At 40.4% G+C, this 25,845-nt stretch overlaps 1 protein-coding gene across 1 annotated transcript in view; it reads left to right on the top strand.

Moving 5' to 3' along the window:
- The first annotated feature begins 5,588 nt into the window (after nucleotides 1-5,588).
- LOC117414633 (1-phosphatidylinositol 4,5-bisphosphate phosphodiesterase zeta-1-like) overlaps nucleotides 5,589-25,845 on the top strand; it is a 35,548-nt gene continuing 15,291 nt past the window's right edge. The window contains exons 1-4 of the mRNA XM_034024388.3: nucleotides 5,589-5,732; nucleotides 8,082-8,283; nucleotides 12,283-12,427; nucleotides 13,384-13,536. Coding sequence (XP_033880279.3) covers nucleotides 5,666-5,732; nucleotides 8,082-8,283; nucleotides 12,283-12,427; nucleotides 13,384-13,536 — 567 coding nt within the window. The 5' untranslated portion in view covers nucleotides 5,589-5,665. The remainder of the gene's footprint in view (nucleotides 5,733-8,081; nucleotides 8,284-12,282; nucleotides 12,428-13,383; nucleotides 13,537-25,845) is intronic.

Here is a 25,845-nt window from a genome sequence, read left to right as displayed (position 1 = left end):
GTGAGAATCCTTCCGGAGAAAACCTGCATTCTTTGCATATTGTATGATGTTTACAGAACTATACATTATACATGACTGCTCTTTCTCTCTCTGTCACTCTCTATCTTGCTCTCCTGGGCTGTGAACACAGGGTTCACAGGCCAAGATTGACGTCGCTTTTAGCTGACTTCACTTATTTATTTACAATAAATAGTTTGATCCCCCTTTATATTAGACTCCTCTCAAGCTGTTGTGTGGCCAGAATTGCAAACCGAGTCATTTCTATGAGTAGGATGAAAATAAAGTAAAGGAAACCCACGCAACTCATACTTTACTGGTTAAAAAAACATTAAAAAACGGATGCGTTTCGGCTTAGCATAGTTTTCATCAGGGCACTGAAGGCATGCTAAGCCGAAACTAGTGTTTTTTTAAATGTTTTTTTTTAACCAATAAAGTTTTTTTCTCTATGTGAGTTGCAGGGATTCCTTTAATTTGTGTTGCTATTGGGTTAACCCTACGCATCACAGTTCTGGTCTGTCATGATTGTGCAGTGGTGTCCAGCAAGATTGAAGGTAGCGGCCGGTCATCTTATATTCATTGTACTCCCCTCTTTACATTTGACATGCTGCTGGACTGTTGGTATTTTGTGAAGACTTTTTAAAGCTTGCAGTAGTCAGCAAGATGAATACAGTGTAAGAATCCCTATACAGTAAGAATTCCCTCACTCCATGCTGGCTTGTACCTGTACTTCAATCGTGCAAACACTGCTCAGGGACTTTTCTCTGGTGGTGCCACTGTCTGGCAAGCCAACTCTAGCTCGTTGCATCGCATGACTGTCTCCCAGTATGCAAGATTGAGGTTTGAGCCAGCTTTTAGACTAATATCCTCACAAACATTTAAATTATCTATCTATCTATCTATCTATCTATCTATCTATCTATCTATCTATCTAGTTTCACATACCTGTTGTCAAAATAAAAACATAAACAAAAGTAACTTTGTCCAAAAAAGGAAAGGATACAGGTTAGAGAAGGCTTGAGCTACATGAAGCAGGTTACTTTAATGTAACACACACTTTATTACTTGCTTTCAGTTGCTATGGTGATCATCACTAAAGCAATCAAGGCATATGGTGTCATAATCTGGTACTAGTGATGTCACTGCATAGCATAATTTGTCCTACTGATAAATTTACTGCAAAATACTTCATAATTACTTTGTTTTCTCTGCACCATGTCAGTAAGTGATATTAAATGCCTTTGGATAATGGTATTACAAACCATATAGACTTGGTAAAAGTAAGCAATTAAACAGGTAATTTGTTTTGTATATACTAAAGATTTTTAAACAATACGCATTTAGCACTTGCTTGATGTGTGTAATGCCTGATTAAAATGAAAGAATTAGGTTAAACAGTACTTCATAATTTCATTCAACTGTGTTAGACTTCTTGTGCTAAGTGACATAAAGCCAGTATATAAAGTTAGCTGTTTATTTAGTTATTTATTTTTAATTTTCAGTGCTTGCCTCCCAATTGGGTTGACAGATCGACATCAAAGAGCTGTAGAGAAATGGAGTGTGCTTTACAGAAAGCAAACTTCCTCAAGACATAGTCATCTCATCTCTCTAGGGGGGCCAGAAAAAAAGGGGTTTAAACATTCATCCAGGTAAGAAACCATTTCTATGCCCGATTGTCTACAGTATTTTCTTTTTAACGTTTTATCTCACCCACTTGTATCTGTACTTCAAATGTAATTATGTATGAAGTAACATATTCTGGTCATAGCTTCCATAATGCCATTCCACTAGCTCTTTCATTCTCGTTATAAGGCAGAACTCAAATAATGTAACTATGTCTCCAGGGTATAGCGTAATAAAGGAGGAGCACTGTATTGAATTTATATTAAGCCAAAGACATGAATGAATGATATAGTATGTCTGGTTGCATATCCATTTAAGATGTTTTTCAGCCTGCACTAAGTTTGGAAAAGTAACACTTTACATTAAGTGTCTCTAGTTACTGTGTATTGACATAGTAGTTCATTAGTAAATACATGTGTGCTTACACATACGTACAATGTTATTGTGCATAGTTACAATGTACTTAATGTGTAAATCATTTTGCATGATATATGTATCAGAAAAGTGTTGGGATTAGGTTCAGAGTTAGGGATTGGGGTTAGGGTTAGGTTTAGAGCTAGGGTTAGGGTTCATTCATAATTTGACAGATAAAATAGTTCAGTTATTGTAAGATATTACATCTTTTTTTTTTTTTTCCTCAGATGTCTTAAGGGTATGCATACTTCATATCATCTACAGTACATTTTCCACATATTTCATTTCATACCTGTTTAATATCCTACAGTGTTCTTCTGTATGATTCTCTTGTTTTTTCTGCTGAGATCATGTGCCATGCTTACAAACTATTCCGGCAAGCACTGCTTCTGAAAAAACTCCCTAAGGCTGACTGTATGGAAGCGAGTTGAGGAAGCATAACAGTGCTGTCCAGGATTCAGTGCACCATGTTTCACCTATCGGCTGCAAACAGGGTTTAGGATGAGTCTTTCCAGAAGCAATTCCTGTTGGAAATGTAATAATGATCTCGCCAGAAATGACAGTAGAGATGCATACAGAGCACACATAACAGTAAGCATGAGACTTCTACGGCTCTGATTAGCCCTTATCTTGGACTATCTAATATTGCTTTGGTATGGTAGTCCCAGATTGTGTTAATGGAGTTCTATGAAACCAGCCATGCGTATAATGAAAAGTTAAAAATAGAAAGGTTCACATGTGAGGTTGCTTTTAGCCACAGGGTCGACTCATTGCTGACTGACATCTGTGCTGCTGAGTTTGATGTTTTATGTTTCGTGATTGATTATGTTTTTTGTACTCCTTGTTTGATGTTGTTTGCTGTGGTGGTGGGAGCCTCTTGCCAGCTTGTCATTGTAAATTCAAATTTGTTCTCAGTTGACTCATCTGGATAAATCAAGGTTTTGATTGGTTGATTGATTGATACAGACTCTAGGCATGGACTTAGCCTGGTATAACATGCTAATACCATATTCGGGTTTAAGTACACCCAGACTTTTTGTCATTTGACTGAACTATAACTTTAAATCTGCACATTTAATATACAGTTACTTACCTTGATACAAAATAGTTGATAATACTACACTGTGGGTTTGACATGCTGAAGGATTTTAAGGCTCAAATCAAACAGGCTGTTTAATGTCTATAAAGCTGCTCGACATTGCAGACCTGTGCAGGTTACTTCTCTTCAACAAACACAACTTCAGCAAGTCTTTCTTAGTTAAAGCCAGATAGGAGGGGAGCTATATCTTTATTGATCTGTTTGTTCGCATCTTCAGGGCCTACGTCTTCTCTTACTTGACCTTGTTTGTTTGTTGGTCTGCAACCCCTCTCAGTAGACTCAGGCAAGCTTGTTCACTGTCGACATGATGAGATGCTACAGAGAGTTCAGGTCTGATAGTGATGCAGGCCAACAGCAATGGCTGAAGGTATGATAGTGGCAAAGACTAAACAAAACAGGGACAGTTTCAGAAGACAAAGTTATTCTTTATCAGTGGTTTTCTTTCCAGATTCATTGCAGGCCAGATAACTTTTTCAACCAGGTTGTAAATTAACTAATTGAACCGGCTGAGGGTCAATGAACTGTTTTAGGGCTTGATTGGAAGTCCTGGGCTGATAAGAATCTTGAGAGCCAGAGTTAGAAAATGCAATATAACCTATGTTCCATAGAATTCAATGTTTTAAATAATAATGCCTTCATAACTATACATTTCAATGACAAATGTATCTACTAAAAGTTTAATCTAAACCTACTTTTGGAAATGTTCTCTTCAGAAGAAGAGATGCACAGATAAATACATGGAGGGTTGAACATTATCATATGGGACAAAATATATATTTGAATGTAGGATGTCTACAAGTTATGATTTTACACATATTGATAATAGAAAACCTTATTTTTTTAAAGTCTTTTAGTGTATAAATTACAGTCCATCAGTTGCTGTACCAGGAGGATATGGTAACACTTTACATTGTGTCTCTAATTACTGTGTATTTACATATTAGTTACGTAGAAAATACATGTGTACTCACACCTAATTACAATTTTATTATGCATAGTTACAATGTACTTAATGTGTATTTTTTTTGCATGAAATAACCCTCTTACCCTAAACCTAACCCTTTTTTGATAGAATTGTGTACTTACATATATCGTGCAAAAATATTTACATGTTAAGTACATTGTAACTATGCATAATGACATTGTAATTATGTGTAGGTACACATGTACTTAGTATGTAACTACTATGTAAATACACTGTAATTAGAGATACTTAATGTAAAGTGTTATCCTCTTTTACTGACCAAGTCGGGCTGAATAGAAAACCTGCTATGATGATGTAATAATTAGGGGTGTGCAGATTGTCCTTTAAGAAGTTTTGTGTCGGCAGTACTGCCATATCAAGGCCATACATTGACAATGAAAATATGTAATGAAAGTAGCAAGTGTGTAAGCGAGACCAACAGAGGGAAAGTTTTGTCTTGTATTGTGTAATTAACAACTTACAACTTCAAACTTCCTAAAGGGGATTACTCATAAAATGCTAGTATTTGCATACTCCTAGAATAATATAGTGTTTCTCTGGCCTACAGGACGTTTTCAAGCTATGTCAAGCAGAGGGGCATGGCCAGGCTATTCCATCATCTACACAAGTGTTAGGATAATTCAATAGAGGCCCACCAGGTGTGGCCTCCCTTTGTCTCACAGGATTGTTTAGGGCTTTGTCACTTAGGGAACACAAGTGGGTGGTTCAGTGTTTGGCAACAGGCTAATCTACCATAGGGGATTGCTGGCTCTCAGTAGGGAGGGGAGCAGTTAGAGCAGGTTAAATATTTGCAGGAGATGGTTGCTGATTGTGGAATAGCTCAATAACCGAAGGAGTAAATGCAAAGCCATTGCGTTTTACTTCCAGCTCATTGATACTCTACCTTAGACTGGCACCTATGGAAATAACAGTCTGTGTCAAAGAAACTGATTTTTTTGATGACATATTGGAAGCACTTATTGCATGATTACTATAACTTTAGGGCTGGCCGAGTGCACAAGGAAATCAAGCAACTCTTGAGTGGATGAACACCAGAGAACTTGAGGAAGCATAAAACAACTAATTAAAAAAGGATTGTGGAAAACAACATATACTACTTTGTGACTTCCAAAACTGGTCACTCTAAATAGATTGTCAGTTTGTCTGGTGAGACCATTATTAATGCCCAAGCTACCCAAACAGTTCTGCGACCTTCCAGTGTATTTTTGGTGTCTTCTGAGAGATCCTGCAGCAATTACAGTTAACAAGCTGGAGGGTTTCCATAACAACCCTTCTCTTTCTGCATAGCTCTGTTTGCCTCAGCACCTGCTGCAAACCTTTTCCAAACAGGGCAGTCTCATCACAGTCCAGAAGCTAATATATAACCTATTATCTTCTGTTTAGCGGTATTAGATCAGAGTGAATGTAGGTAATTAAGGATGACAGCCAAAGGCAAAAGCAAAGCCCCGTCTCGGAGAGACGATATCCAGCTCATCTTCAGCTGCTACGCCCCTCGAGGTAAAAACCTTTCAGCCCAGGGCCTCCTCGACTTCATCCAGAAGGAGCAAATGAACAGTCAGGCAGACATGAAGGCTGTGGAACAGATCATTGAAAACTACGAGATTAATAAAACAGGTGGGTTGAGTGTGTCTGTGTGAACTCTTAGGATGAGGGAACACGAAACCCCTTTGTGGCTTGGAACTTGGTTTCAGGAGACTAGGTTTCAGGCCACTGCATGGCACACCAGGGGAGACTGGGGGTTTGATACAGAAAGTTGCCTTATGGATCTCCTAGAACCAGGTTTCAAGCCGCTGTTCCTGGCAAAGTGACTTTGTTTTCTCTCAGCTTTACAGAGATGCATTTTTTGTACTTACCGTACACATCGATTATTACTGATCACATGCCATCACAACCATTACAACCAATCAGATCACTCCATTACCATAGGATGTGTCACGATGCGGTACAGCTTTTGAATTTTGTAGGGTATGAAATGGAACAAGTTTAGGGTGGAAAAAAAAAAACCATTCCATCAGTACTACGGCACCCTTGAAGACTTCCACAGAAATCACATAGAAAGTGAATGCATATCGATGTATATTATTTAAGCCAGGGGTGGTCAAAGTTGACCCTTCCAGTCCTGGTCTTTGTTACTACCCTGTTCCAAAAGTGTTTAATTGAACCAATTAAACCTCCATCCAGACCCTAAGCAGTTGATCATCTCATTGTAGCTGTTAAACCTGGAGTGGAATGCCCCTCCAGGACCGAGATTGGACACCCCTGATTTAAGCTATGTGCAATTGCCAAATCTGTACGATTATCTTTATATAGACTAATCATCCCCTTCTTTCCCTGTGTTTCATTTTCACTCTGTTAGATGTATTTTAGAGATTTCAAATCTTATTTGCATTGCTTTCTGTACTGTAGACTGCAAATACCAAGTTGACTGTGGGGTTTGTATAATGTCAGTTTGTCATCTGACCAGCTCCACTACGCAGTAAAACCTTGTTTCTGCACAAATTGCTTCTGAAGATTTATTTATTGACTTTACGTCAGCTATGAAACAACATAATATTTATTGAGGCTTAAGACTTGTCAAATGTTCAGGAATCATACTGTAATTGAATACCTGACAAAATTAAAAAATGATAACGATGCACTTTTGTTTTTTTCATTTTTTAGGACAAAGGTTTTATTTATTGTTAGAACAAAGAACAATCACTAACGTATTACCTATGGTACTGTAACGGATTGTATTTTCCTGGTTTTATTTTTTCCATTTTCGAAAAGCTGGTTGGTCCATTGCTACTGGATCAGTCTATTTTATTCAGTTAAACCAACTTCTGTTTGTTTAACCATAACTGGTGTTCCTCGTCAATAATTATGTATGACAAAAGCAACAATCAAACAGTACTACTGTGCATTGTGTTAATCAATAAAACCCTAACCTAACCAACAAAAAAACCCTAATATTAAACTCCCCTTTGTTCAAAACAGAATAAAATTCAACTTACTGTTTTTAGCAAAAAGTAAAACATGAAAATAGCCCATTACCGACCCAGGCGTGAGCCCTGTTCTACACAGTAAAAGCCTAGGGTGCTACCCACTGTGCCATTCTGTACAGCAACAATGAAACAGCAAGCTAAATATTCAAGGTATAGGTCCAACCCTTTAGTGCGGTTTATGTGTGGATACTCCTGCAGTAGTGAAGGTCTCAGAGCCTGCTACTGTGTCACAGAAACTGAGCATTATTTATATATCGAACATCTTTCCTTCAGCAGATCTAGCACCAGTTGTTTTTATTAACAACTGACCATAATTTCAATGACTTGGAGGGTGCTGCATATTTAACTAATCAAAACCCACAGGTAATGTTACAGACCAAGGAGTTTGGTTCTGGCAATCGCACAAACTAGCTTTCATGTTTACTTAGACATCGGCATAAGAGAAACATAAAAAGAACAAGGACTACAACTGTCTAAACAGAATGAGCGGCTTCAGCCTGCTCTACCGAAGGGGCTTAGAACAGGGCTGCACTTCTAATAAGCCTCTAACTGAGAAGATTGAGAATCTGAGGCAGCTCGTTATCAAGTAATTAAAACATATCCATTAAGAGAGCTTACGAAGAAGAACCAGGCAGAACATCTCTGAATGTATAAATCCAGAGACTTGCACACAGCTGTGGGAGCCCCCTTATACAAGTGTACCACATTAAAAGTATACCAAAATGTAATAAAGCAGTGAAAGCATGGTAAAGCATAGCTAACACTGTAAAGAAAAGTGAGGTATAGCAGGTAAAGCATTAAAAAAAACTATTGTAAATGCATAGCATAACCATGGGACAACTGCAAAATTATCGTGCAAATTTTCATTGGTAAACATTTAAATGGGCTTTAGTAAGATGTGTAAGATGTGTTTGTAAGTTCATAGCCAATGCTTTTTTTTTTCTCTGATTTAATAGCTTTTGTATTTTGGTATACACAGTCAAATCTAAGAAATCAATGACATTCGGAGGATTTCTCAGATACATGGAGTCCGAGGACTGCTCAGTGAACAACAAAGACCATAAAAAAGTGTATCATGACATGGACTGGGCTCTGTGCCATTACTTTATATCATCCTCACACAATACATACCTGACAGGAGACCAGCTGGTAGGAAAAAGCCATCTGCATGCATATGTAAGGTATGTGTCTGCACTTTCTATTGCAAGCTGTTAGTTGGTAATGTGGTAAATAGGCTATGGGATATTACAAGAACAGATTGAGCAGAATATGAAATCCCAGCACTGTATACCACAGGGCCATCTTAATCTGCTAGTCTAAGTCAGTAGGCCAGTGGGCCTAACTTGGAACCTCAAGATCATTTAACTATCTACTGTGTGTCACGGGATGCACTGTGAAGGTGGGGTTACTTTCTGCTGCTCCTTAGACATGAAACAGCAAGAAGCAACAGGTTAGTTTTGGAATCTCCCAGGGTGCCCATGGCTCTTCCGGCAGATCTGGGGGTTGCCACAGCGCATGTGATTGACCTGGCAGAGCAACTTTTGATGCCACCGACACATTGCAAACTGCTTTATTCTGTAACAGAGCAGCTCCCAGCTAAACTGCATTATTGCAAATATTGACTTTTGCTAATCTTTATTAGTAATGGAATAAACCAAAACCAAAACAAGCTCTACTACTGGTACTTGCCAAACGCAAAAAGCTGCATCACAAGAAATGTATGTGATTGTTTGGAGGAGAGTTCAGAGTAACACCTCAGTGTGCTGAAAGCTTTTTGTTTGCCAGGATAGTGACCACATTCCAAGGGGCTTGGTGCTCCCTCTGGGCATCCCCCTAAAGAGCTGGACTGGTACGGTTTTCTAGTCTGTGAACCTCTGCAGGTATTCATATTGAGGTGGTGGTGCTGGTGGTGGTGGTGTTTAGTGATGGGTTTTTTCATTCGCAGCTACAGGTCCTCAGATCAATGTCAGGCTTTTCAGCTTTCGCAGTTGTCTTGTCATGTAGATTTCACTCATCATGGTTACAAACAAAAAACAAGTAACCTCTGTGACAGTGTTATAAGGGTTATGTGTTTTGCAAGGAAGAGGTTAATTCCCTGCTTGGGCACCATGTGAGAATGTGGCCAGTCAGTTAGATCATTGATCCACCTGATCAAAAGCTGTTGTCAGCCTACTGTGATATAGCATGGGTAGCATGGCTGTGGAAGCATAACAGCTAGAGAAATCTGTTGCTTGATACGAAGCAATCTTTTTGATTTGTAGCATGTTTATTTCTTCTGAGTTATGTTGTTTTTATTTACTGTAATAAGTGCACAACTATTGCAACCCTGTGTTAAATAGAAATGCTGAATTCCCAGGTGGAAAATACAGGTGTACGTTCCTGACCTGTATTTGTTACCAGGTGTTCTGAGTATTATATTATTTTAGGATGGAAATCCGGGGGGGGGGGGGGGGGGTCTGCTTGTTTCCACTGGTTCAACTGAGCTTCTAAACACTGGCACATAGGGAGATTGCCAATCAAGAGCTTTCCATACAAAGAAACATTCCTGAAGAGGAGCACGCACATTCATGGGAAAATGCTCTTTGTTTTATTGGCTGAAAAAATCATTTTTACACGGTTCACCTCCCAAGCTTTGCAAACTTTCCATGTGCTTCTTCAGCTCACTTTCTCTTTCATGGAAACTAACAACTCAATAACAAATGCCAGATAGAATCAGCTGAAAAAAGCGTCAGTTTGAAAGTTGAAGCCTGCGTTCCAAAACCTGCAGTTTCAAATTTCATCTCCTCTGATCAAAACACAGCTTGTGTGTTCCTGCTGTAGAGACCAGGGTCCCTAGTGGCTGAACCAGACTGCAGCTTATACAGTAGTACAGGGGGAGTCATGCAGTCAGGAACATACTTGTTCGAATCCCAGTCTTGCTGAGTTGCCAATTTTGGTAGCCACAGTGAGCATGGCATTGTCCATTGTAATCTCAGATGTATATATCAGCTAGGGTTGCCACAGTGACCCCTACTGGTGCAACATCGACTGCTTCGGTTTGCCAGTTGAAAACAGGTGCTTGGCTAGACACTGGAAACAGAAACAGAAGTCATTAGATGCTCTTCAGTCCTCCTGGGCAGGTCCATGGGTTAAAGCATGATTTAAATAGGCATATTATTATTATTATTATTATTATTATTATTATTATTATTATTATTATCACATACTCAAATAAACAGTAGGTATTACACAAATTAAACAAATGGCACATGAAACAACTCCGAAGTTAAAAAAAAATGAATCCAAAAGGGCTGATTGCAGCAAAAAATGAGTTTCACTACACTGGGTCTCTGTGGATATGACACTCTGCAAGTCAATAAGAGGCTCTTTTTGTCCCTGGTGAATGCGGTTTACTTTGTAAATGAGTGCTCCTTGAGCTGCTTAGTAATTTGCGTGTTTGGATTCTGTACCACGCTCATCATTTCTCCCCATACGCCACCATATTATCAATGAACCAGGAATTAAAGGCAGACAGACAAACCAACAGTGGTTCATTGAATATGGCCCTTAAAATGTAGCAGCTTGCCGACCAAATACTTTAAACTAAATTCCCACTTTCCTTCTGTCATCCAGACTTTGAGGTTGTGTAAAAAAGAAAACAGCAACAATATTAATATCTTGTAGAAGACTTCTTTCAAGTTGAAAAGAGAATAAATATACCTTCCTTATACGAAATGTGTAGAAATGCATAATAGATTAGTGCTATCCTTGAATGACTTTAGCTTTAAGAACTTTAAGTTCCTTGTGTAAAAAAGTGCACATCCTTTGCACGTCCCTTACCTAATTCCATGGTTATAGAACACGTGGCACATCATGAGGCAATGCTATGCAAATGAGCTGACCCATGTGACTTGCCATATGATTGGATGTGGAGTGCATAAGGCCTTGATCAGTAAGATGTTGTTTAGGTGGTTGTAAAATGGGTAGAAACAAAGATTTTGAAAGGAGAATGATCTGGACTTCTTGGCTAGCAGTGGCAGAGTAGCCCATTCAGCCATGCAGTGCTTGTTCAGTCCCTAGAAGCTGACTGATCTCAGAACTTTGCCTTAAAGGATCTAATGATTCAGCATCAACGACATGGCGAGGTAACCCATTCCATACTCTCGTCACTCACTGTATAAACAGCTGCGTTTCACACATACTTAAGGATTTGAAAATGTTCCAGAAGAAAACAATAACGTTTTTTTCACTACAGTGGCCTCATCATATATATTCCCCATATATTTGGCCTATGCTCAATAGTGAAAGGAATAATGTAATATTCAAAATGAAATCAATACATTCACTTACATAAATCCTAATATTGTAGCTGTTGGAGTAAGTATATATTTGAGCTTGTCAAAGTCTTTGAATAGGCTCGCAACTAAACTGCCTTCAAGAAAGAAAAGCACTGAAGAGGTCGGTGAAAAGCTAAGGGATGTCTCTGGAAACAGTTAAGTTTGTTCAAATGAATGTATTAAGATAATATAAACTAATAGAAAAAAAGAAATTGAGAAGGCTGGCTAACATAAGCTTTGATACAATTGCTACCCGCGGAGATGAAGAAGTTGTTGATCGGGGGCAAAGATGTTTAATGTGATGAGATTGCATGGAGCTTTATTGCTACAAACAACCCCAGCTGTGAGTGTAAGTGTGAAAAGGCAATGGTTACTTCATTAATGACTGCTTTGAAAGCAGGGGGCTTGGAATCTTCTGCCCCTGAGGGTACCTCAGCCAAACACTTAGAACACAATAGAAATATTTTCTCTTGCTCAGCTGCCAGCCATGCCTGTGATTATCTGAGACTGTAGCGTACCTCGCTGATGAATCCTGCTCTGTGATTATCTAAGACTGTAGTGTACCTTGCTGATGAATACTGCTCTTTGATTATCTGAGACTGTAGCGTACCTCGCTGATGAATCCTGCTCTTTGATTATCTGAGACTGTAGCGTATCTCGCTGATGAATCCTGCTCTTTGATTATCTAAGACTGTAGCGTACCTCGCTGACGAATCCTGCTCTTCGATTATCTGAGACTGTAACGTACCTCGTTGATGAATCCTGCTCTTCGATTATCTGAGACTGTAGCGTACCTCGCTGATGAATACTGCTCTTTGACAGCTTCTTGACCCTCACGTCTTAATGTTTTGTCACTCTGCCAAGTGCCCTGAGGAGAGGCTGCCGCTGCTTGGAAATCGACTGCTGGGACGGGCCAGATCAGGAGCCTGTCGTTTATCATGGCTACACTTTAACCAGCAAGATCCTCTTCAAGGAAGTCATTGCCACAATCGAGCAGCATGCTTTTGAGGTCAGTGCATGGAAGACTTTGTATGGGTGGAGTAGGGAGTAACTGGCACTGTCAGTAACTCTGTCAACAGGGTGTAGGCTACCATGATGAGGCTGCCATGCATTTCAATTGTTTGGGTGGGATACGTCAGTGATGATTAGCGGGCGTGCTTCTGCAAAGTCTGTTCTCCAGAATGAGCCGTAGTGTGATTGCTCTTATGAAACATTAGTTTGTGCCTGCTATCCACCCTCTGTAATCACCAGTCAGATCTGCGGTAGTGCTCATTCCAAGAGGGTGATGTTTTATTAAGACTTGTTTACTCCACTGGGTTGGGCATGTTATTGTCGAGGTATTTATTATTTTTAAATCACCACATGCAAAGTGTTGACGCCACGTCACAATCTAAGTATGCAAAAATGCAAGCAGCTGGAAACGATTTGTTTTGCAGTATCAGTCCAAATAGTAATTAGCAACACAATGAAAGAGGCAGCCTGGAACCCTGTCCAGATGCCATGCAGTGAATACACAGCTCAGCTACTCCATGGAGGAGAGTCAAACATCTCATACATTGTGCACCAAAAAAATGCACAGCGGTACTGCTTGTGTTCTAAGGATTTTTGATAGAGGATGCTGGTCAAAGTGTCAGGAACATGAATATAAACTGGAAAAAAGAAAGAAAAATAACTTGTGAAAAGCTTTCTGAAAGGTTCTGAGGGAATTCAGTCATTCAGCTTCCTCTAAACAGCATGGGAAGCACCATCAGATATTGCTCTTACCTACGCTACAGGGATTCCCTCATATAACATTTTTTTGTTTTAGTCATCCCGTTTCAGACATCTGGGTGACTTTTTGGTGCTTTTTAATATGACCAACCCTGTGTCTCACTATAATTCAGGGGAGACCTTTCCTCTACCCTCACCATCCCTAATCCCTGTCCTGTATGGACTTTGCTTGTGTGCTGCACTTGGACTTCACAGGTATCCCCTTACCCAGTTATCCTTTCCCTGGAGAACCACTGCACGCCCCTGCAGCAGGAGATGATGGCTGAATACCTGAAAACAATCCTGGGGGAGAAACTGCTTGACATGACAATCAATGACACCTTTGCCAAGGAGCTGCCTTCCCCTGAGGTAAGCCCTTCCCTGCCCTAACATTATACTGATGTTATTGCTAGCGTCTTATTAGTAGTAGTAGAATGACTATTACCCCTACCACTATTCAGTGCTTTAACAATTCATATATTCCCAGAGAGGAGAGGGTATTGACATGATGCATTGCCTTAGTGTTCGATTAAAGTTATTTCATTGGCACCCCTGGGTCAAATGGCCCTTAATGGAAACCACAAAAGAAATAAAGGACCTATTCATACTGTATCTCCCAGTTTTTATTTGAGGCAAACTAGGGTTTTAAAAGTAATTTAGCCGCCTTTTAATAGCTTTAATAGCCCATTACCCTGATGTACCTGGAGTTTCATTATCTTTTTTTCCCTGATGCATTTGAAAAGCCTTTCTCTCCTATCGACCCACCTTCCTTAACTTAAAACATAACAGTTGATATTAATATTGAAATTGTTATTTTATCACAAACGCAATTCTACCTCAGTATAGGAGTCTTGGTAGTCCAGCGGTTAAAGCAAGGGGCTTGTTACCAAGAGGTTCCCGGTTCAAATCTCAGCTCAGCCACTGACTTGCTTGCTGACCCGGAGTAACTCACTTAACCTCCTTGTGCTCCTTCCTTTGGATGAGATATAAAAACAAGGTCCTATTGGAAGTGACTCTTAGTTCACCCCCTAGTCTCTGTAAGCTGCTTTGGGTAAAAGCGTCTACTTAATAATAATATAAGAGTACATATTGTAATGAGCACGGCCGCCTGCTGGAGGCCTTGTGAGGTGATGTCTCAGAACTGGCATGGTATGCAAATTAGTTGCGCAAAGGACACTGGGATGGGGAACTATTTTGGGGAAATTGTTTTTTCTGTAAATATTTTGATCATTATTAATTGTTGTTTCAACGCCCTTTCATTGTTGTCATGTTCTGTTATTGAGCGAGAAGGTTGTTTTGTTTCATTGTTGTTTGTCACTGTATTACCGTGGGTTAGGAGAATGTCTGCATCTGTGGGGTAGTGGGCTGTCAGCATGCGTGACATTAGTGTCAGCAGTGGGGTGATGGAGGAGACACAAGCTCCTCATCAAGAACGTCAAAGAAAGCTCCATCAGAACCAACAATGTGAAAACATTACCAAGGATCTGATTTTTACTGTGCCTTACCGCCGAGCTTGCATCATGTTGTATTCATCTTGAACCCAGAAAAACAAGCATCTGAAAGGATTTCATTAGCACTGTGAACTCCTTATCATTGACCTGGAACTCAATCACCAAAGCAGAGATTAAACTATTGATTTCCAATATGAGTTTCAAATCCAAGTCTTACAATGAATGAATTGCTGAACATCGTTGAATATACAGAGTCGTCTTAAAAGTGGCAGAGGTACGGAGCAGCGACTGGCGGTACTGTGTGTTGTTGATTTTAGAGCATAGATTTTAAGGGGGAAAAAATATATAAACTGAGTAAAGAGGGTGCAAACTATTTGCATTTGCTACTTTGCCTTCATCTGTTTTGCTTCAGACTTGATTCCTAATAAAAAGGGGAAACTGTTAATTGTACTTTTAGATTTGTGGATTTGTGGAATTGTTTTCAATCAGCTCTGTTTCTGAGGTGACCTTTGTGATAAAGTTATCCCAAATGTAAGACTAGAACTGCAGTAGAGAAATGATGTTCTGATTAAGCGAATTTAATTAAAATCATACCTTTTAACATCTATTCTATTTAAACAACTTGTATCTTATGTGTGTGATTGTTTATACTACATCTGAATGGGGATGCAAAGAGACTTCTGGAGGGCATTCTGGAAACCTACCAAGTGACTGTTCAGCTCTGGTACATTTTCAACACTCATTAAGACATTAGCTGAAATGTTTGTCTGCTCTACTTGAAAGTATGATGCTTATAGTCATTCTGAATGAGTTCTGTTGCTCCATTACTGAGTTTTAATCACTATCTGAAATCCACTAGGCCTTACCTGAGGTTGTAGAATCCAAGCTGCAGGCTCCTTTTGAGTACTTCCTGATTCCAACGCGTACACAGGATGGGGTGACCTTTCAGCTATGCTGGTCCTACTGAAGTAGGTGAGGCCAGCAGAGTTGAAAGGTCACAGCATCGCATGATTGTTGTATGCATGAAGATGAAATATGGGATGCGGTGAGTTGGAAATTCGAAGAAGCAGCATTGACAATTTTATGAACTACTTTATTACGGAATGTTTTCTTCATGATACTATTTGATAACAAATTGTCACAAAATTTGAGACAAATTCAGGCACAGTCATGTGTGTTAATTTGTAAATGTTCTCACACTGAAAGAGAATTAAGCAGCTTTTTCACGCATCATGTGTCTGTGTTGTATGGTTGCATGCTTCCTCTGACCTCTTTCTCTAGGAACACATCTCCAGTATCAATACCTCCATTATATTATGTAATATGTTTGTGTATTGCCATGTGTGTGAAACAGTTCTCAATTCCCTGTTTGCTTTCTGATTTAGCAAATGTTTTGTTTTGTTTTTTCCACCTACTAACAAATCCAAAATGATTACCAAGCATTGAAAAAGCCAGTCCAAGTTGGCACGTTTTCTGTTTAGACAGTAAGGAAATTCAACATGAGGTAAAAAGGATAATAAACTATACACAAGACCTGCGACAGTATCAGGTGACAGTGCTATTTATTTATCATTTTAATTGTCCTTTGTTATGCGGGGTGAGGAGGTATCCGTACCAGGTTTGTGCCACTGCTTCACAGTGGCGAGAAAGACGTTATTTGCATTATGAAATACCCGGTTACTTATCAAACTGACTTTGCAGTTTACGGCTGGACAACGTAAAGAACTACTGGAACAGTGTTAAGAAACAATTTAAAACAATGCAGGGCACAGCAGAAGAGACGATACCATCGTACCTGGACACAATTATGTGGAGAGAAAAGTACAGCAGGAATTTTCGAGATGCATTTATAAATATTCTGCATCAGATCACAGCTGCGTAGGGGGTGGGACCGGTGACAGCAGGCAGGACAGGAAATGCATCCAACCAGAGGAAAAGAACGGACACAGACCAGAGGCAGAGTCAACAAAACATCCATTTAACCACACGGTCTCTTTTAAGAGTGACTTATAGGAGCGCCTATCTGGTTGCAGTTCATAAGTTTGGTGTTCGTAACTCTGGGGTTCTACTGTATATATACCCATAGTATACTATGGATAAGTAAGTACTGTCACTGTACAAGGGCCACACCCTTGTACACTGACACGAAAAACACTCCTACAGTAAATCTCCTGCACATACTTCTGCATGTTCCAACTTGCATAGTTGTTTCTGTGTGCAGTTCCACTCTGGCACAGAGCCCATCAAGCATTACAGTTTATGAAATGTGCACCTCCTGTCAAGTTATGCTTCTGGGCAGAGTCCTGCGTGGGTCCGATTTTTACGACCCAGACCCGCTACTACAGGACCCGACCCAAACCCGCAACCCACTGCAACACTGTCTTCTTACCCGCGACCCAACCCGACCCACTTTAATAAGACCTGCAACCCGACACGAACCCGCAAGTGTTTGTCCATTACCTACTGCCTGCGTCCACTGACTCTCTCACGCTCACACATTGACACACAGATATCTCTACCATTCTCCACAGATTGAGTTTGTACAATAGGCTGTACAACATGGTAGCTTTCTCTTGTGGTCTGGATATATTTTAACATTGTAACATTAACTATCACTACTTACTTTACTATAAAATACCTGTCTATACCTTTTGTGCCACCAGTTGAAAGGGAGCTACACCTGTGCTTTTGCAGAGATGTACCAGTTTTGTGGCAGTCGTTCACAAAAACACAGTCACAAGTTTGTTATTTTCATTCGCTATGATTCAAAAGAATCCCACACTTCTGATTTAACTATTAACCAGACCTGCTTCTGCGGGTCACCTGTGGGCACCCAATCCGATGCAGAACTCTGCTTCTGGGTGATTGATTGACATCTCTTTGTACAAGTAAAACTTTCACATGAGGTTCTTGTACATAAGTGCAATGTACCTCAGAAACCATTTAAATTGGCAACTTCAAATGTTCACTGTTGTGGAAACTCCATGGGCAAAATCTAAGGGCACCCTTCATTGAACTGTGACCTAAGATGGCTGCCACTGGGGTGACATGACTTTTTGGTCTTTATAGCTGGTACACAGTTCTATTGTTGGTACACAGATTTTATCAATAATGTTCCATTATAGACGTGTCCAAGCTGTATTCTATGATTCTCTCAGTAAAGTTCCCATTATAGGTGGTGTCCAGTAGAAATTTACATATTTACTGCCACATTATTTTTAACATCTGGACATATCAATGATAAGATCTTTTTCACATTTGTATAGTCCCATTTACAAACCAACTGATCTGATATGACATACCCCTTAGATTATGCAACCAGCAATACTTTGTTTTTGATCACCAAAACTCCCATTTCTAGTTAATGAATACATGATTGCAGGTATGGCCATTAAATAGAAACAGGGATGTATTTGGGATTGAATACATAACAACTATTATTTTACTTGACATAAAAAAAACAAAGGTGCTTATTAGGAATGTGTCTCGCTAAAGCACCACAGTGTGAAGTGACTGCGAAATCACAGTGTGTGTGTGCAAATTGCAACTTTTTAATATGCCAAAATGTGCTTAACTGAGACCCAGGACTAACCCACTCAAGAGCACAAAGGGAATTGAATTGGTAGTAAACCCCTGTATTTACTGAGCTTATTCCCTCCACCCACATTGTAATACTGCTCAGCAGAGCCAAGCATGTTGAGCGAGGGGCATGGATAAACAGTTTGAGTCAACATGCAGATTTCAGGCTGCAGTATAATTTAGTGGAATGTAACATCATAAAACTGGAACATAAGAATACTATTACAGGAGTTCAATCTGTGCCACTCCACAGTCTGGCTGGGATCTCAGAAATCGATTTGCATTTCTCTGCATGTTGTGCTAGAAGTCATCTCCTTTCTCATCTGTTTAGTGTTGCACAACATCTTCCGTCATTTCTTGCTCTGAGATTTATTCAGCTTCCAGTGACCAAAAAGCTGCTAAACCAGTTTGTTTGTTGCCTTTATGTTCCATTGTATTGTACACAGGCATCAGCCTACAAGAAACCAAACAGAGAAGCCCAGTGTTTTCTTCATCAGTGTGATATATTACAAAGCATTTACCACACATCAGAACACCTCCATGTACAGTAATGTATAGCTACCCTGTACAGTAATGTGTAATCTCCCTTATAAAAAGTTTACCATCGTAAGAACATAGCAAAGTGTATAACATTTGTTTAGCTGCGTTATTTATTATTTTTCTAACAGATCCTTAGAATGTATTCATTGTTTGTAGTACTAGATACAACAACAGAACAGCAGAAACATAGATAGATAGATAGATAGATAGATAGATAGATAGATAGATAGATAGATAGATAGGTAGATAGATAGATAGATAGATAGATAGATAGATAGATAGATAGATAGATAGATATTTGACAGTTCTGCTTTGTCCACAGGAGTTAAAGAATAAAATATTAATAAAGAATAAGAAAATCGGACTGCTCCAGGATACCATCCTCAAGAAAGGGACCAACAGGCATGGGGAGGTGGGGCACTATATTGAGGAAGATCATGACGAGGAGGAGGCAGAGGAAGAGACAGCAAAGGGCAAAAGACCAGCTTCAAAACCAGCCAAGGTAGAGGAATAGAAAGGAAGTTTGATTGGGCTTTACAGTGAGAGACTAAATACATCTGAGTCCTCAAGAACCAGCCAAGGTAGAGTAGAAAGTGTTAGATGAGGCTGTCCTCAAGAACCAGCCAAGGCAGAGTAGAAATTGTTAGATCAGGCTGAGTCCTCAAGAACCAGCCAAGGTAGAGTAGAAAGTGTTAGATCAGGCTGAGTCCTCAAGAACCAGCCAAGGTAGAGTAGAAAGTGTTAGATCAGGCTGTCCTCAGGTTGGAGCCTTTAGAGAAACAGGAATAATAATCTGACCCGTAATGCATCTCCTTTCTCAAATATGCATTTAGATTTTACAAAATGACAGGAGACAATTACAGGGAAGTGCCCAGTTCACAACATGTATTTTAAAGAAGACATAAGTGCTTGTAGTTCCTGAGGTTAATTAATCCTTAATCAGAACACTGTGACCTTTCACAGCTTTCACTTCAACTTACCTGCCCTCTAGTGAAGCTTCTGCTTCCCTTAAAGAACCAAAAGTTGATACATATTCATTCTGTATGTATTAAACCTGACACTGAAATGCAGCGCTAGTCACTATACTTCTCTCAACATTGTGGTCATCTGGTTGTAACTGGATTGACTTGAATTTATACAAATTAGGTGTGTGCAGTTTTTTTTCAGAGCTGTGTAATCACATGACTTATAGGAGACACAGCATTTGGAAGTTCCAAAGGCAGACGGGAAATGGAGCTTGTCAGTATTTCAGACAGGGCAACACAGTGCAGTTCGGACAGTAGGTGGCACTGTGGTACTGAATTCTAGTATATAAAGCAGTGAGATCTCTTTGGAGTGTGTGACTTAGGCAACATCAGTGGTTCTACATGCAGCTGAATTCACATACATTTCGTTTTACATTGACTTCAAGTGACCTAGAAGGAACGCTGCTAAAAGCTAAGACACCGTACTTTGAGTTCAGCTCAGTGTCTGAACATCTAGATGGGAGTACATGTTACCAGATGGCCAAGCCAACTGCCTCACATCAGAAATGTAAATACATTATTCCCCAGTCCATTAGGAATGCGTCCATATGTCTGTCTAATAAGTGCTGGAATACTCACTAGCTGTTTAAGAATACCACACTGATATTATGATTTTGTTGTTATTATACAGTCGGTGTATTATTATTATTATTATTATTATTTATTTCTTAGCAGACGCCCTTATCCAGGGCGACTTACAATTGTTACAAGATATCACATTATTTTTACATACAATTACCCATTTATACAGTTGGTTTTTTTTTTACTGGAGCAATTTAGGTAAAGTACCTTGCTCAAGGGTACAGCAGCAGTGTCCCCCACTGGGGATTGAACCCACAACCCTCCGGTCAAGAGTCCAGAGCCCTAACCACTACTCCACACTGCTGCCCTGTATATTTTTTCCCACTATGTGAAGGTGTTCAGGTATGATGCATGTTGTTGTTGTTTTTTTTACAAAGGATTGAAAGACTGAACTGGCATTTGCAACAGCAGTAATGGAATTATAGAAATTCCCCTTGGTGTGCCACGTTAAAATCATTTCTATACCACTCTATTATACTCTTTGCATCAGCTATGTTCTCCTGGTTTATCAGTTTGATAAAAGTCCAGCCTGAAGTACAGTATTAGTCCATCTCTAAAGTGCCAATGCTGGTCACAGTGTTTGTTCAATGAGGAATCAAGGGTCCATTTCAGTCATTAAAACTGCAATGCAACTGGGTCTGGTCTACCAACCAATCTTCTCAATTCAAGTGAAGTGAACTACAGTGCAGGCGCCCAACCATATGTCAACATTCATCATTTCTCAATTCAACATATTCCATTATCCAGAATTGAACAAGTCTCATAACTATTGAGTAGCTTCTTCACTGCTCATCAAAAGCATGATTCCACACCCACTACTGCACGCGAATAAGACTTCCAGTGTGTCATCTGCTTAAAAGAAAAAAAAGCTTTTACAAAAAAAGGTCCAAAGTTCAGCTGAACCCCTCAATGGAGTTGCAGCCTCAGTATGTACCATCAGTTGTCCATCCGAATTCCTGTCAGTTTTATTAAAGTGGCTCATCAAATGTTTGAGCAGTTCTTACAGTGAAATGTGAACTTCATAAAGTTTCTGAACTCAAGCAGGCATTAACAAGTTTGCCCACCTGAAAGATTCTCAGTTAGATATACAATACAGGTAAGCTGTTTTTGCTCCTCAGAAACACTTCACACTAGCCAAGTAAAAAAAAAAAGCATAGAACCAGCAATATTACACAGGGCAGTACAGGAACCCCAAGTGCATTGCAGAGGGCTCTCCGCTGTGTGTGTGAAATGCAGCACCTGTCATCTGTGTTTACACTCCGAACAGCAGGCTGACAGGGGCGGGCACACCATGTCAGGAGCAATAGCTGTACAGCAATGTGGCAGCTTCCTGCACCCCACCAGGGCTCATTAGCCTTGTGACACACTGCTCTGCACTAAACCCTTGTAATCCTCACAGGCCAAAGCCTTTGTTTTGTGTGTGCTGTTTTGTTTCTTTTGTTTTGTACAGGTAAACAGCTTAGCTGTCCTGTTTAGTTTAGGTTCCTGTTTTGTTTTAGTTAGTGCTCAAAGAGAGCTAGGTGTTTGTTTTGTTTATTTTGTAAAAATAAACAAAAATCCATTTCCGTGTGTTGGGTCAGTGTTTTTAAAGGGGCAACGAACCGCAAAGAGGTTCGATTCTTTCACATATGGTGGCAGCGAGTGTGGGCGCCCCTGGAGACCCAAATGGATTTTAAAGAATTAATTGAGATGTTCAATAAAAACACCGCTGCTCAGGTGGAGCAGATAAAGAAGATGGAGAGGCAGAGACAGGAGCTGGGCGTGGCCCCGTTGATAATACAAGAGCGGGAGCCAACGGAACTGGAGCGGCTGCTACAAAAGTGGGAGCTGCCGTCCCGAGAGCCAGAGGGGGTGGAGCTGCCGTCCCGAGAGCCAGAGGGGATGGAGCTACCGTCCCGAGAGCCAGAGGGGGTGGAGCTACCGTCCCGAGAGCCACAGGGGGTGGAGCTACCGTCCCGAGAGCCAGAGGGGGTGGAGCTGCAGTTACCAGAGCCCAGAGGGGAGGAGCCGCCTCTCCCAGAACCATCGTCCATGCAAGTGAGTCCGGCGTTGCCGAGGGAGGTCCCCAGTCCCGTCATCGTGGACACCTGGCCGGAATGCCCAGACCTCCCTGCGCTGGACCTTGCTCCCAGGTCGCAGCACTGCCAGGCACAGTCGCTTACCTGGTCCCTTACTCCACTCCCCCTGGAATCCCAGACGTCGCTGCGCAAGAGGCAGACGTCGCTACGCAAGGGGCAGAGGTCACTAGCGTTCCCCCGGCTGATTGCTCCACTCCCCTTGCATCGTGCTGCGCTCCACCTGGAATTCCAGAGGTCGCTGCGCAGGTCCACAGGCGCACGCCTCTGCCTGTCAGTCCTGGCTCCCGGTCACCGGTCTGCGCTATGGTCGCCCTGGACAAGCCGTCAACCCACCCTCAAGCCCGCCCGTGGAAGAGGGCTAAAATGGACATTTGTGGACTTGAGGGTGGGTGGTCTTTTAAGGGTGGAGGGAGGTGGCCGTTGTATGGCCAGTGTCTTGAAAAGACATGGGGGGGGATGTGTGAGACAGCAGGGAGGGGGTTAATTCCTCCCTCTAGGAAAACATGTGCGGAAGGCACATTTTTGGTTTGTTAATTGTTTTGTTTAATTGTTTAATTGTTTTTGTTTAATTGTGTTATTGATTGATCATTACCTGCACCTGGCTATTATTGAAAATTAGAGCCAGGTGCAGGGTATTTAAAGAGAGCAGTCAGTCTGCTCTGGGCAGCTGCCGAAGAGGGTAGAAGCCCGACTGTGCTAGTGTGTGGGTACAGCCGTAAAATTAAAAAAAAAGGTAGAGTGAAGCCTTTGTTTTGTGTGTGCTGTTTTGTTTCTTTTGTTTTGTACAGGTAAACAGCTTAGCTGTCCTGTTTAGTTTAGGTTCCTGTTCTGTTTTAGTTAGTGCTCAAAGAGAGCTAGGTGTTTGTTTTGTTTATTTTGTTTTTGTGTTCATTAAAAATAGCGCAACCGCGCTTTCAAAAATCCATTTCCGTGTGTTGGGTCAGTGTTTTTAAAGGGGCAACGAACCGCAAAGAGGTTCGATTCTTTCACAATATATATATATATATATATATATATACACTTACACTTTTCAGGATCCTAACTAACCCAGGACAGCCAAGCTGTTTACCTTTTGCACAACACAAAACCACACAGGTTTACACATAACAATAACAAAGAGGCTTACACAGTACTTTTTTTTTTTTAATACGCACAGATACACTCACCATCGGGGCTCTTCTACAGGAGAGACCCAAAACAGACTGCCTGCTCTCCTTAAATGCTCTGCACCTGGCTCGAATTTACAATCATGGCCAGGTGCAGGTGATAATTAACAATAGAAAACAATTACACTGGCAGGGGAACTTTAACCCCACCCCCACCACTATTACAAAACAAGCATTTTAAGTTGCAGGGCCAGTGCCCTGTCACAATATATATACAATATACTATATATATATATATATATATATATATATATATATATATATATATACTGATGCACAAAAGAAACGCCATAAGTTTTCAGTGTGAAACGTGACACACTGTCAAAATGAAAACATTACAAAGTTAGTATCGGGTATGACCTCCCTGAGCATTAACACAATCCTGGTAGCGTTGATGCATAGACCTGATCAGCCTCTGGATAGACTGCTGTGGGATGTGGTGATTTGGTCCCACAGATGGACTCAAGTCAGAAGAAAAAGCTGGCCACGGCAAGACCTTGACATTGTTTTCCTGAAGTCATGCAATTGTAATCCTAGCACAGTGTGGTCTTGCATTGTCCTACTGGAAAATCGACACTTCCGGATTGGCTTGCAGGAACGGAAAAACTGTTGCCTCAAGGACTTCATCAATGTATCGCTGAGCAGTAAGGTTGCCCTCAATCTGCATCAAAGGCATTACTGGCTTGACAGCGGCATTTTTTTGCGCAAATATCCCTTTTTAAAAATTGGACAACCAAAAGTTACGGAAATTCTTCAGACAGAGTGTAGCAAATGGTGGAGTGATTCCTTCATCAGCCCAGCTGAGACATGAATACTTACCTAAAGTTACTGAGTATTACAAGCAGGAGATTATGGAATTGGTAAAACAGTCCGGTTGCTTGTCAGTGGTCACACTGATGAGTCGACTGATGTACAAGATCAGTATGGGTTACACATTGTATTTGTTTTGCAAGACCTAAATGGTGAACATGCATCTGACGTACTAGAACTGAAAGCTGTCCTTGCAGATACACTTTACCTACAGGCTGTTAATTACAACACTGTTTCACAAGCTATTGTAAAGTGCTTGAGTAACTTTGATGTTAATTTTGATGTTAGTGCATTTATCTGTATATAATAATCTGTACACGTAATTTATTTTATATTTCCATTTACATTCAGCGAAATACAATACTTTACCCGTGCATCGTTACAATGTACTTTGTGTGTAAATCTTTTTGCATGAATATGTAAGGACACAATCGTATCAGAGAAGGGTTACAGTTGGGTTAGGGGGTTTACAGTTAGGGTTAGGTTTAGGATTAGGGTTATGTCATGCAAAATGATTTACACATTAAGTACCTTGTAACGATGCATAATAACATTGTAATTATGTGTACACATGTATTTACTAAGTAACTACTATGTAAATACACAGTAATTAGAGACACTTCATGTAAAGTGTTGCCTACATCTATATATAAAAGTCTGTGTTAAGGTGCTTTCACCTGTTAGGGGCTGCTCCTCAGTATCTAGTGATCTGCCATAAGAATCATGTTTCCTTTTCTTTTCACTAGCTGTGCACTAGGTGGTGCTGGTGGTTACTAATATAAAGACTCTTGCTGATCTAGCCTAGATTATAGATTTCTATGGCAGACAGCTAGAACTGAAGAGCAGTTCCTGCACTCACAGTGAAATCTCCTTACCACAGACTTTTCAGTAAAAAAACATAATATTTGAGCAATTGTAATAAGAGTGACTCTGAATGACTGCAAACAATAATGAACATGGCAGACTGCTGTAAAACAGAATTTGAGCTACCAATCTGCAGAAGACGCCATCACTGATAGAGCATCTCTATTGGGCGGATCTATCTGTCTTCTCATGTGATCACTGATAGAGCATCTCTATTGGGCAGATCTATCTGTCTTCTCATGTGATCACTGATAGAGCATCTCTATTGGGCAGATCTATCTGTCTTCTCATGTGATCACTGATAGAGCATCTCTATTGGGCAGATCTATCTGTCTTCTCATGTGATCACTGATAGAGCATCTCTATTGGGCAGATCTATCTGTCTTCTCATGTGATCACTGATAGAGCATCTCTATTGGGCAGATCTATCTGTCTTCTCATGTGATCACTGATAGAGCATCTCTATTGGGCAGATCTATCTGTCTTCTCATGTGATCACTGATAGAGCATCTCTATTGGGCAGATCTATCTGTCTTCTCATGTGATCACTGATAGAGCATCTCTATTGGGCAGATCTATCTGT

Source organism: Acipenser ruthenus, chromosome 7, assembly GCF_902713425.1.
Source record: "Acipenser ruthenus chromosome 7, fAciRut3.2 maternal haplotype, whole genome shotgun sequence".
Lineage (NCBI taxonomy): Eukaryota > Metazoa > Chordata > Actinopteri > Acipenseriformes > Acipenseridae > Acipenser > Acipenser ruthenus.
This window is presented reverse-complemented; position numbering and strand designations above follow the sequence as displayed.